General features: G+C 46.8%; 1 protein-coding gene across 1 annotated transcript in view; it reads left to right on the top strand.

Moving 5' to 3' along the window:
* LOC115084798 (WD repeat-containing protein 64-like) overlaps positions 1 to 12,738 on the top strand; it is a 234,752-nt gene that overhangs the window by 128,165 nt on the left and 93,849 nt on the right. Inside the window, exons 20-23 of the mRNA XM_029590142.1 lie at positions 5,280 to 5,369; positions 8,982 to 9,040; positions 10,564 to 10,705; positions 10,807 to 10,846. Coding sequence (XP_029446002.1) covers positions 5,280 to 5,369; positions 8,982 to 9,040; positions 10,564 to 10,705; positions 10,807 to 10,846 — 331 coding nt within the window. The remainder of the gene's footprint in view (positions 1 to 5,279; positions 5,370 to 8,981; positions 9,041 to 10,563; positions 10,706 to 10,806; positions 10,847 to 12,738) is intronic.

Here is a 12,738-nt window from a genome sequence, read left to right as displayed (position 1 = left end):
ATCAGGCCGGTTTACATGGAACTTAGGGGAAAAAACAAGAGTAACCAAAAAACAAGAAGGCTGAATCAAGCAAAGTTACATAAAACAAGGGCATAGAACTTGGGGGCTAAAGTAGCCAGGAAGAAAGGTAGAGCGGAAATTAGCAACAAATAAATAATATATAACTGGTTATGAGATAAGAAATTATCTCATTCCTTAAGCTGAGTCCGAAGTGGCATTTTGACTAGGGGAAGGCTTGGAGGAAAAGCCACGTCTTCAGTTGTCTTCGAAAGGTATGAAGGCAAGGTTCCAGTCTTAGGTCAGTCGGAAGTCTGTTCCAGAGGACCGGGCCTGCTGTGGAAAAGGAACGTTCTTTGGTGGTTTTTAGACGGGTGTATTTTGAAGGTGGGACTTGAAGGGTCCCTTTATAAGCTTCTCTGATGGGTCTTTCGGACGAGTGGTGTTTGAGAGGGTTCTGAAGGTCTAGTGTGAGCTGTTGGTGAATAGATTTGTGGATTATCATGAGAGCTTTATATAGAATTCTATATTTTATTGGCAGCCAATGCAGGTTTCGAAGGATGGGGGTAATGTGAGCACGGCGGTTGGTATTGGTTAGGATTCTCGCTGCTGCGTTCTGGAGCATCTGTATAGGTTTTGTGGCTGAAATGGGGAGTCCCAGGAGTAAGGCATTGCAGTAGTCTGTTTTCGAAAATAACGTGGATTGAAGGATGGTTCTAAAGTCCTGGAAGTGGAAAAGGGGTTTGATTCTTTTTAAAACTTGAAGCTTATAGAAACAGTTCCAGGATCTGAGGGACTTCAGCCCTGCTGGACACATCAGCTCACTACTGCCACCTCTGGTGGTTCTACTACCTGACTAATAAAGAACTCTCTGTGTCTGTCTCCAAACTCCAGCCTAGTCGGTGGTCCCTCTCATGATATCCTCCAGAGGGCGCTGTCATCTGCCATCGGCCCAAGGGTTCACCATTCTACAATAGAGTGCTCATCTCTCACACTTCAAGAGTACAACAAACTGCTACCTTGCAGTCTAACCTTCAACTGTTGCTAACATCTCCTTCCTCAGGAACTGTATCATAACCAATTGCTACTTCTTAGCAGGAACCATACAGATGGCCAACACCTCCCTTCAGGGGAACTCTCGTATATCAGGTTGCCACTCTGTGCAGAGATCCATAACAGATACTAACTCCTCCCCTCTGGAAGAACAGATCTTATATGGTTGCTGACCTCTCCCCTCTGGGGAGCAACTCCATAACAGTTTGCTAACAGATTGCTAACCCTAGCAGAGTCACTAACAGATTGCTAGCTCCTTCTCTCTGGGGAAGCAAAGCTCAACAGGATTGCTAACTCCTCCCCTTGGGAGGAGCAAACCCTAACAGACTGCTAATTCCTAGCAGCTCCTACAACAGATTGCTAACTCCACAGTCTAACCTATAACAGTTGGATGGTGAACCTAGTCGTTGGATGGTGAACCCAGTCGTTGGAGTATCTGGGTGTTCAATTCGACACGAAGCAGGGCAAAGTTTTCCTGCCGGAAGCTCATATTCAGAAGTTGATGGCGCAGGTGCATCTTTTGATGAACACTATACGCCCAACTGTGTGGTTCTATCTACAGGTACTCAGTTTGATGGCAGCAACCCTGGAAGTGGTGCTGTGGGCGAGAGTGCATATGCGTCCTCTTCCGCATTCCCTGCTGTCTCGTTGGAGCCTGCAGTCTCAGGACTATTCAATTCAGCTCTACCTGCTGATGGAAGTGTGCTCTCACCTCCAGTGGTGGTTGCAAGCAGATCATCTGAGAAATGAAGTTTCCCTGAAATCACTGGACTGGTTAGTACTCATGACGGATGCAAGCCTCCAGGGTTGGGGAGCTCACTGTCAGGAACTAACAGTGCAAGTACGCTGGAGTGCAGAAGAGTCTCTCTGGAACATTCATCGGCTGGAAGCCCGGCGGTCCCGTTCACATGCTTGTAGTTCAGCAGCAGCTTACAGTGCAAGTACGCTGGAGTGCAGAAGAGTCTCTCTGGAACATTCATCAGCTGGAAGCCCGGCGGTCCCGTTCGCATGCTTGTAGTTCAGCAGCAGCTTGAAGGGTTGAGCGGTCTGGATAATGTCGGACAATGTAACAACAGTGGCTTACATCAATTGGCAGGGAGGAACCAAGAGCCACCAAATGTCGCAGGAAATAGGACAACTTATGGAATGGGCAGAAGTGCATTTTCAGGAAATCTCGGTCTCTCTCATTGCTGGAAAAGACAATGTAAGAGCAGACTTTATCAGCAGGGAGAGTCTGGACCCACGAGAATGGGTATTGTCAATTGAGGTGTTTCAGCTGATAGTGGATCGCTGGGGCCTTCCGTTTCCAGACCTGCTGGTGACTTCTCGCAATGTGAAGACTTCTTCAGTCGTAGTAGAGATCCGCATATCGATGATCTCATGCAGGACTGGCTAGAGGGCAAGTTGCTGTATACCTTTCCCCCATGGCCCATGTTGGGCAGAATAGTTCGGAGGGTCGAGGGTCACAGAGAGGTGCTTTTGGTGGCACCAGGTTAGCCCAGGAGATCCTGGTATGCAGATCTGAGACAGGGCCTGGTAGACTCCCCCCTCCGGTTTCCGGTGCACAGGAATCTGTTGCAGTGGGGACCTCTTCTTCATAAAGATTTGACTTGGTTTTGTCTTAAAGTATGGCCCTTGAGAGGGCTGAAGTGGATATTCTAATGCAGTGATTGCCACCTTACTACGATGAAGGAAGTTCTCCACTTTCTTAGCCTATGTTCGGATTTGGCGAGTATTTTTGGCTTGGTGTGAAGATCGAGGGGTGCTATCTCGTTCAGTTAAGATCCTGCTCATTTTGGAATTTTTGCAGGATGGATTGAATAAGGGTTTGGCCCTTAATTCCTTGACGGTATAGGTAGCAGCTCTTGCCTATTTCAGGGGTCAGGTGAATGGTGAAACCTTATTGGCTCTTCCAGATGTAACCTGTTTCTTGAAGGGAGTGAAACATCTTTGTCCTCCCTTGCGGTTACTGGTACCCTTGTGGAATCTTAATCTGGTTTTGGATTTCTTGGCGGGCCCTTGAAAACGGTGTTTCTGGAGGTGATATGTTCTACGCCTCGAATTTCCAAGCTGAAGGCCTTGTCTTGCCAGGAGCCATTCCTTCGAGTGACTCCAGGGGCAATACAACTGTGTACTGTTCCTTCTCTTTTGCCAAAAGTGGTCTCGTATTTTCACTTGAATCAGTCTATTTCCCTGCCATCTCTGGATAGGGAAAGAGATTTCGGAGGAATATTGCCCGCTGTGTCCCTTGGATCTCAAGAGACATGTTGTGAGGTATCTGGGGGTTTCTAAACCTTTCTAAAAGATGGATTGCTTGTTTGTCTTTCATGGTGGTGGTAAACAGGGCAAGTTATTTATTTATTTATTTATTTATTTAAGTTTTTTTATATACCAACATTCAGGACGATAGTCCCATCATGCTGGTTCACAAGAAACAGGGGTGCAATAATAATAAAACTTTACAATTTGAACAATAGTGCAGAAAAAGCAGTTACATATAACAAGGAAATCAATAACTTGGAGTGAGAAGGAAAATGAAGATCAGATAATTATATAAGTTGGCTTCGTGGGCTACAATAGCTCACTGGATTAAGGAGGTAGTCTTGGCTGCGTATGTGGCTGCTGAAAAGCCGTTGCCTACTCTGGTTAGGGCTCAGGCAGTGTCATGGGCGGAGGTTAGATTGTTTGTCTCCCATCGACATTTGCCAGACAGATAGATTCAGGACCAATGGGATGTACCCAGGTTCAGTTAAGATCCTGCTCATTTTGGAATTTTTGCAGGATGGATTGAATAAGGGTTTGACCCTTAATTCCTTGACGGTATAGGTAGCAGCTCTTGCTACCTATACTGTCCAGGATGTGATCCAGGTGATCCAGGTGTTATTATCTGGATGTGCAGGCCCAGGAGGATGCAGCCTTTGATGTGCGATTTTGACTGGACTGCAGGCAGCCTCTCACCCTATTTGAGAGTAGCCTGGGTACATCCCACTGGTCCTGAATCCATCTGTCTGAGTGCTAGGAAATGAGAAATTACAATTTACCTGATAATTTCCTTCTCCTTAAACCAGGCAGTTGGACTCAGCTTCCCGCCCTTGGCTGCCAACTGATTGCATTATGGTTACTGGTAAGTGTTAGTCCAGTCCCTAGACTAGTTTTAATGCATTCTTTCTCTGAGCTCAGTGTTTCCTGTTGACTGAGTACTGAAATAGTTATTAATCAAGTTTATTGCTAGTCTGTCCTCAGTTGGCTTTTGAAGAGAATTCTGGCAGGCTGATGTCACTGCAGGAGTCTATATACTGTGATGTCAGTTTTGGCCATCTCCATCTGCCGGTAGAGGTGCATAACCCACCTGTCCTGAATCCATCTGCCTGGATTAAGGAAAAGGAAATTATCAGGTAAGTAGTAATTTCTCAATGTGCAAAAGCTGGAATCTTTTGAGAGAGGGCCCAGGATTGATTTTCTTTGTGTGTCCTATCCCTCTGGCCTGACTAGACTGTAAGCTCTGCGGTGTAGGGACTGTCCGTTATTTTTTTCTCCATCCAGTGCTGTGTACATCTGGTTTGCACTGTACAGATGCTTGATGATGATAATATAACGAGGGATCACTGATTGCCTTCGTGAGATCTTGTAACGCGTGACCATAAGGTAGGCAGCAGTAATCTGAAACCAAAGACCGTACGTAAAACGCCAGGCCCAGTGGGCCACTTTCACTGCAGACATCGCACACGATGTGATGTTAGTGTTAAGTATTCCTGTGCTCAGAGTCTGCTGGGTGGAGCACTGTATTTCCTGAAACGCCTGCTGCAGTAATCCTTTGGTAATGGGTCTTTAGGAAAGAGATTCACTGCATTCCTTCTGCTGTTTCTGGACATTTTCTGTTCACAGATTATCCACGTTGTTGCTTTAATGAAATGTTTAACAAATGTTTTGCTGTATAAAACAGTTAAATTAAGAATATTAGAAGTGGAACAGCAAGCTTGAAGTTGTACAGTTATAAAGGGGAATATCTTTGTCTCTATGTATGGACTTCTCACATCTATCTATCTGTGATCAAACAGTCTGCTGTGCCTCATTCCCTGTTTGTTGATGTTCCAAGATCTGTACAAAGTAATTCGTAGATCTTATGGCTGCCCTCTGTTTTACACCCGCTGGATTGGGAAGGCTAGCCTCAGGCTGCTGGCAGGTTTCACTTGCAGGAAGGTGAAATCTATGTCTTTCTTGTCTCCTAGATGATTTAATCATCAACAAGGTTATATTTCTCCATTCAAGGATCAAAAGGAAGAAGGAAGCAGCTTCCCTGGTAGCCAGTGGACCAAGAGGTAAGCCGGAGTTGAGTTGATGAGGAACAGGGGTGGCAGAGTGAGCAGAGCTATCCAGTTACTTCTAAGGGATACATCTTCACTCCTGGGTTTCCCATCCCGAAGCATCATGGGATCTGCAGTCCCACTTTTGCCAGAGCAGAATGCAGGACTCCAGATCCCAGAATGCTCAGGGGCAGGAGTTGAGAAAGCTAGGATGGACTTCAAAAAATGTCCCTGATGGTTTGGAGTTAGAGGGCCATAAAGAAACTTCAATTTGGATTGTGTTAATGAGAGACTAGAAGGCATGCAGGATGGGTGGGGGTCTGATGTCTGCTTGTCAGTAAATTCCACAGGATTTGGATAAGAAAGGAATATTCTGGTGATTCCTAATGGTGTTAATTTTATTTAAAAAATATATAGACTGGGGTACCATTCTTGGATTTAGATGATGACACCCAGAAAATGTTTATTTTTCTTATCACTGCTGCTAGACTATTGATTGCAGCTCAGTGGAAACATTCAGATCCCCCGACTTTTAACGCAACTCTATGGTAAATTGCGACAAATACACTATATGGAGAAACTCACAGCCCTTAGGAGAGATACCTTATCCAAATTTTATAGGATGTGGACCCCATTGATTCGACATATACAGCGGATGGAAAGACACCTATGACAGAATACAGAGGACAGGACAGACCGTAAGGGGGAGGGGGCAGGGGGGATGGGGGGGGTCCAGGGTAGGATAGGACTAGGTACCAATCCTGCATGTTTAACATTTTAGCTAGGGGTTATGGTCTATGCTCATCCAGTATATACCTTGGAGTTTGTATGTAGACGTGCTTATGTGTTGTGGAAATCCTGTAGCTCTTGTTTGTACTGGAATTGTTTCCTGAATTTGTACATAAGAACATAGGAACATAAGAAAATGCCATACTGGGTCAGACCAAGGGTCCATCAAGCCCAGCATCCTGTTTCCAACAGTGGCCAATCCAGGCCATAAGAACCTGGCAAGTACCCAAAAACTAAGTCTATTCCATGTTACCATTACTAATGGCAGTGGCTATTCTCGAAGTGAACTTAATAGCATTTATCCAATCCTTTTTTAAACACAGCTATACTAACTGCACTAACCACATCCTCTGGCAACAAATTCCAGAGTTTAATTGTGCGTTGAGTAAAAAAGAACTTTCTCCGATTAGTTTTAAATGTGCCCCATGCTAACTTCATGGAGTGCCCCCTAGTCTTTCTACTATCCGAAAGAGTAAATAACCGATTCACATCTACCCGTTCTAGACCTCTCATAATTTTAAACATCTCTATCATATCCCCCCTCAGCCGTCTCTTCTCCAAGCTGAAAAGTCCTAACCTCTTTAGTCTTTCCTCATAGGGGAGCCGTTCCATTCACCATTCCCTTTCTAATAATTCCCAACATTCTGTTTGCTTTTTTGACTGCCGCAGCACACTGCACCGATGATTTCAATGTGTTATCCACTATGACGCCTAGATCTCTTTCTTGGGTTGTAGCACCTAATATGGAACCCAACATTGTGTAATTATAGCATGGGTTATTTTTCCCTATATGCATCACCTTGCACTTATCCACATTAAATTTCATCTGCCATTTGGATGCCCAATTTTCCAGTCTCACAAGGTCTTCCTGCAATTTATCACAATCTGCTTGTGATTTAACTACTCTGAACAATTTTGTGTCATCTGCAAATTTGATTATCTCACTCGTCGTATTTCTTTCCAGATCATTTATAAATATATTGAAAAGTAAGGGTCCCAATACAGATCCCTGAGGCACTCCACTGTCCACTCCCTTCCACTGAGAAAATTGTCCATTTAATCCTACTCTCTGTTTTCTGTCTTTTAGCCAGTTTGCAATCCACGAAAGGACATCGCCACCTATCCCTTGACTTTTTACTTTTCCTAGAAGCCTCTCATGAGGAACTTTGTCAAACGCCTTCAGTTTATTCTTATACATGCTAATAAAACTATAAAAAAAAAATATATATATAGACCGCCTTTCCACGCTCTTCAAAACGGTGTACAATAATACATAAAAAACATATATAATAAACATAAAAAAGTAAAATAGATAATATAAATAGGGCTCCCAGATTACGACATGACACAAAACATAATACAACAAAGAACTGAAATGTAAAACAAGCATCAAAATGAAGGAATACCTGACATCAAATCATCAAGACTTTTTAAGCTCATAATAGAACCTCTAGGGAAAAGCCAAGACTTAACTTTCTTGTGGAAATTCAAGTAATTTGCGTCCAGTTTGGGATCCTCTGGAAATTATTAGAAAGGGAATGGTGAATAAAACGGAAAATGTCATAATGCTTCTGTATCGCTCCATGGTGAGACCGCACCTTGAATACTGTGTACAATTCTGGTCGCCACATCTCAAGAAAGATATAATTGCGATGGAGAAGGTACAGAGAAGGGCAATCAAAATGATAAGGGGAATGGAACAACTCCCCTATGAGGAAAGGCTAAAGAGGTTAGGACTTTTCAGCTTGGAGAAGAGACGGCTGAGGGGGGATATGATAGAGGTGTTTAAAATCATGAGAGGTCTAGAACGGGTAGATGTGAATCTGTTATTTACTCTTTCGGATAGTAGAAAGACTAGGGGGCACTCCATGAAGTGCAGTGCTTAAAATCACTTATTGCTCACTTAGTTACTGCACAGAGGAACGTGCATTTGAAGCTAGGAATGTGTTCAGACAGGTGGCATTAGACCATGACTGCTGCAACTATGGAACATGTGGCGTTGCATGTTCAGTTTGCATGGTGCAGTGAGCATGCGGGGACGTCGTATTCACTTGAGTGGACGCGGCTCTGCATGCTCACACAGGAGCTGATGCAATACTGTGCACTAGCCACTGCGCACGGCTTAACAGGCGATTCATAATCACTGGTCCAATATGGGGATTAGCGCATCCAAAATGCACGAGCAAATCACTGCCTAGCTTAGAGCGCTCATCACATATAAATTCCATGTAGATGAGGCTATTAGTTAATCCCCGCAATCCAATAAATTTTCCACATGGCCGATGCACCCTTGCAACGCAGCAAATGTCACGCCAGGCTGACGTAAAGGTGTGCCGGGTTCAATGGCGCATCGAAAAAATAGAAGAATTCTGCTTTTGGTGATTCCTCCTAATAGTATCGTAGCGATTCAAAGTAGGAGGAACCAAATAAAGCAGTATTTAAAAAAAAAAAAAATTTTTCTGGACGTCCAACATACACACAAGATACACGGTCCAGGCCATGACCACCGTCATGGTCACCAGGCTATGTGTCATGTGCATGTCTACGCTCGTAGACTGAGCGTCCGTTCTCCCAAACCGCTTGACAGCTACCTCTCCTGTGTGCCTGATGCCGGCGAGGCGCTGGGGACGCACATTTGATCCTAGCGCCTCGTTTTTAGTGCCACCCCCCCTCATTTAAATATTGAATCGTGGACCCAGGAGAGATGGCTGGGCGCGTGTTAGGAAAACGGAGCGCCCGTTTTCTGTGCCCAGTTATTGCATCGGCCCCGCAGTGCCTTGAGGCGGCGGGGAGGGGGGCACGGTTCACAGACCACCTGACTCCTCGCGTCTTTTCCAGGTTACGTTGCTTTCTGGAATACGTTCAGAGAAGGGACCCTGTTCGCTTGCTTCCCTGGGGTAAGGACTTGCCTTCACTTTCTCAGAAGTTTGCATTATTTTAACGCTGGTCTTAATTGGTTTAAGATCAACATTCAGTCACGCGGCCAGCGGGAAAGTTATCCGGATAAAGTCACCCAGATGGCCTCTGCCAGATGTTCAGTAGGACAAGTCTCTTGCTGAATATACTCGCTCGGGGTAACTTTGCTGCTGGCTGGCTTATCGAAAGCTGTAAAATCATAAAACGCAGGTTGACTAAGCAGCCTCTGCGGTACTCACCCACCCTCCCAAGGTGTCTCCCCTCTCCCTCCTCGCTGAATGGCTGCGTTTGAACCGTGCAAGGCATTAAATTTGAAGTCGAGCTCTGAGCAATGGGGTCGCTCCTTTCACCGACAGCCATCAGTGACGGGGCCAACCAGTGGCCAGCTGATTGAATAACCGAATATTAAGTGCTGGTACAGCTCTGAGCTGAACTCAGGCCAGCAGGAGAAGAAAAGCCACTCCTTCTCCCACTGGCACAGGCTAGCACTTTTGGAGGTTGGGGGGTGGGGGTGGAGGTGGATTTGGGGGGACAGGAGGGAGGCCTGGCTCTGGTCTCTACTGCGGATTATATCTGGGGATCGGGGGCGCCTCGGCCTGCTACCGCAGGGGGGGCTCCGCTGCTTCTGTTATCTTCTGGGATATTTTTCGGCAGCTCTCAGGCTGACTTTAGGACTGCTCAGAAGTTCCAGCGCGGCTTTGACGCAGGCCGCGAGGGGCATCGCCGGGAGCGGTCAAGTTCGGACCCCTGCTCCCGGTAGGGATTTTTAGGGTTGGGGGAGGGGGGAGGGTGCGGAAGCCACTTTAGGTGGATAGTGGGGGTGAGGGTGGGAGGGCCTGGCGGCATCAGCTCTAATGAAGTGTGTGGGGGAGGGGAAGGCTCAGCAGCAGAGAAGGGTTCTTATTATGGGATGTGAGGTGCATCTCTGAAATTTGATGAGGGGTTGTGGGAAGAAGTAAGATTCCCATCACTAATTCTCCGGTTAGGGTTTTTTTTAAGTTATCTGCCTATATGTAGTTGGATAACTTTAAGCAGGTAACATTCAGCCAGACACTTCCAGCTGAACATACGCAACAAGTTATCCGGCTGTCTTTAGCTGAATACTGGCCTCTTCACTCCTAACACTGCTGCCCACGGTGAGGAGACATCCAGTAACTGGTACTCAAATAATAAAATTCGAATTTATATTTGCTTTGCAGAATGCTGGTAATACTCAGAAACATGCAGTCACTGCTCGGGTACAGGGTTTAACTACCCACCTACATGCTCCTTGATCTAATTAACGTGATTTCTGCTCTCTGTGGCAGTAGACGAGTAGGCGCTTGCTAGAGGTGTAATATCACTATCGGGCTCCAGGTAAAAAAAAAAAAAGGAAAGTTCAGCCCAGCCTGGTTTTTCTGAAAAGCTTGGATGAGGCTGCTGATTGCTTCATGGTGTGCTGTCACTGGCACAAGCTTCACCCCTTAGTGACATGTACCATGACCTTGGCTCTCTCTGCTTCCAGTCTCTATACAGATCCGTCATCTGTGACATAGCCACCAACGCTGACGACTCTCTGCTGGGCGCTGCTGACCTGCTCGGCCATGTGTACATCTGGCACATATCCGAGTATGCGCATCATGGGCCAGAAGCGCAGGCTCCAGCCCGTAAGCCTCTGCCTTTCAGCTGCAATATGGAATGTAATTCAAGGTGCCATCATGTACCTCACCAGCTTAATAAGCCTCATTGTTTTAACTCCTCTATGCAGTGCTCCGGACCTGGAGAGCCCACAGCTGCAACATCACAAGGTAACGTCAACCCATCCAGGAGGGAAAGGGATTGGGCTGTCCCAGGAATGGGGACCCCCTGTGCACATAAATAGTTACTATTAGAAGTCTTTACATAAATGTGCATCCCTTGCAGCTCCGCCAGCTCCTGACTTTCAGCCAATCTCCTGCCCTGCACTGGAAAGCACAAATTCTGCAGAACTCATTTCTTCAGATATAATCACTATCTTTGAGTAATTAACTTTTTTGTATTATAAATTAATTACTCAAAGGTGCAGATTTTTAATTGTTTTTGTGCAGAATTTTCCCATCATGATTGCTCTCGCCCTTCGCCAGGCTCAGCGACCCTCCCCAGATCTCTCCTTCCCCTCGCGTCAATCCCACCAGTTCACTTGCCACCTCCTCCTCCCCTCATCACTTTACCCTCACAGGCTCAAACCTCTCCCCCTCATTCTCTTTCTCCCCTGTCCCCCTTAGCAAGGCCCTCAGCTCACTTTGTTTGCTTCCACCCCCCTCGTCACAGGCTCTGACTTCCTCCTGCCTGTCGCCCACCAGCTTTCTCTCTCCCCCCCCCTACTCCCCAGCTCTCTCTGCTTCCCTCAACAAGACCCCAGCTTTCTGTGTCTGCCCACCACAAAACCTGAGACCCTCCCCAGCTCTCTCTCTGCTGTCCCCGTCAGTTCTTTCCCCCAACCCGGGCAAGACCCTTAGCTTTTTGTTCGCTCCCCCCTCTTCCCCTTTAGCAAGATCCCTGAGGGTAGACGTTCATAACACTTATCTGGCTAAGTTACAAGGATATTCAGCGGCACGGTCCGTGCAGAAGTTGCTACTTAGCCGGATAAGTTATCTGGCTAAGTAGTGCCATCCTGATCCGCCCATTGCCCACCCCGAGTTAGCCGGCTAGCCGGACAAGTGACTCCGGACATTCAGTGGCTGCTGGATAGTGGGATAAGTGCTGCGTATCTGGCGATCCGGCAACTGAATATTGGGCCTCCAGCTTTTGTTCTACCTTCCATCGAGCTCGCTGTCTTACCTCTCTCATTCAGGCACCACCAGACTCCCACCGCTCCCACCCTCTCCCAGCTCATTTCCAGTCTGTGCAGGCTCCTTCCTTGCTTCCAGCTGACACCAGTGTTATTGCCTCCTCTTTTCCAGCTTGTGCAGGCCTCCAGCCCCACTGCTGCTGCTTCTGTCCCCACGCTTAGTTCTGTAAATACCCCCAGGAGCGCCTTCAGCTCTGATCTTCAGCCAAACCCCTGTGCTTTAGTCACTGCCCCAACCTCGATGCATTTAATTGCTTCTGGTTCTGGTACATTTTTAGGTGCTGCAGTAATAAAGGCCCATGCTTACTCATTTGGAAGCATTTTGAGAGTCAGTTTGATAAGAAGACTGCAGCTGAGAGAAAAAGCACCAAGCTCTGTACCTGGTTCACAGAACTCAGCATGAGATTAGCGGGTGGGAAGAACTTCACTCTTACCATGATTTCTGCTCTCCCTGCAGGAGAGGAGCCTCAGTGTCCACACTATCAGGCCTCGCTTTCTTAATAGATCACTTGCCCCTGCTGCTCTCTCTCCTCATTATCTGCTCGCCCTTCTCTCCCTTCCTCTTTCCACACTACAGCTTGTTACCGCCCTCGCGTCTTCTGCCGCTCCTTCACGTAGGGCTTCAGTCTGGGCTTTCCCTACCTGAGCCCTGCCGTCCATCTCTCCTTCTCCTCTGCTCACTGAAGCTCTCTCCATGTGCCCCCTTCAGCTTCTTCCCTCTGCCTCTGTCCTTTTCCCCTCTGCCTCTTTTTCTCTGTTCCCTAAACTGTGTCCCGTCCCTCTCTAAACTTAAAAGCAGGGCTTCCCAAACTTTTAGGCAATGTGACCCCATTTTAGCACTTGAAAAATTCACATGACTCCCCCTCCCCC

This window comes from Rhinatrema bivittatum, chromosome 1 (genome assembly GCF_901001135.1).
Source record: "Rhinatrema bivittatum chromosome 1, aRhiBiv1.1, whole genome shotgun sequence".
Taxonomy (NCBI): Eukaryota; Metazoa; Chordata; class Amphibia; order Gymnophiona; family Rhinatrematidae; genus Rhinatrema; species Rhinatrema bivittatum.
Note: the sequence above shows the minus strand (reverse complement) of the source record. Positions and strands in the feature narration are given on the sequence as shown.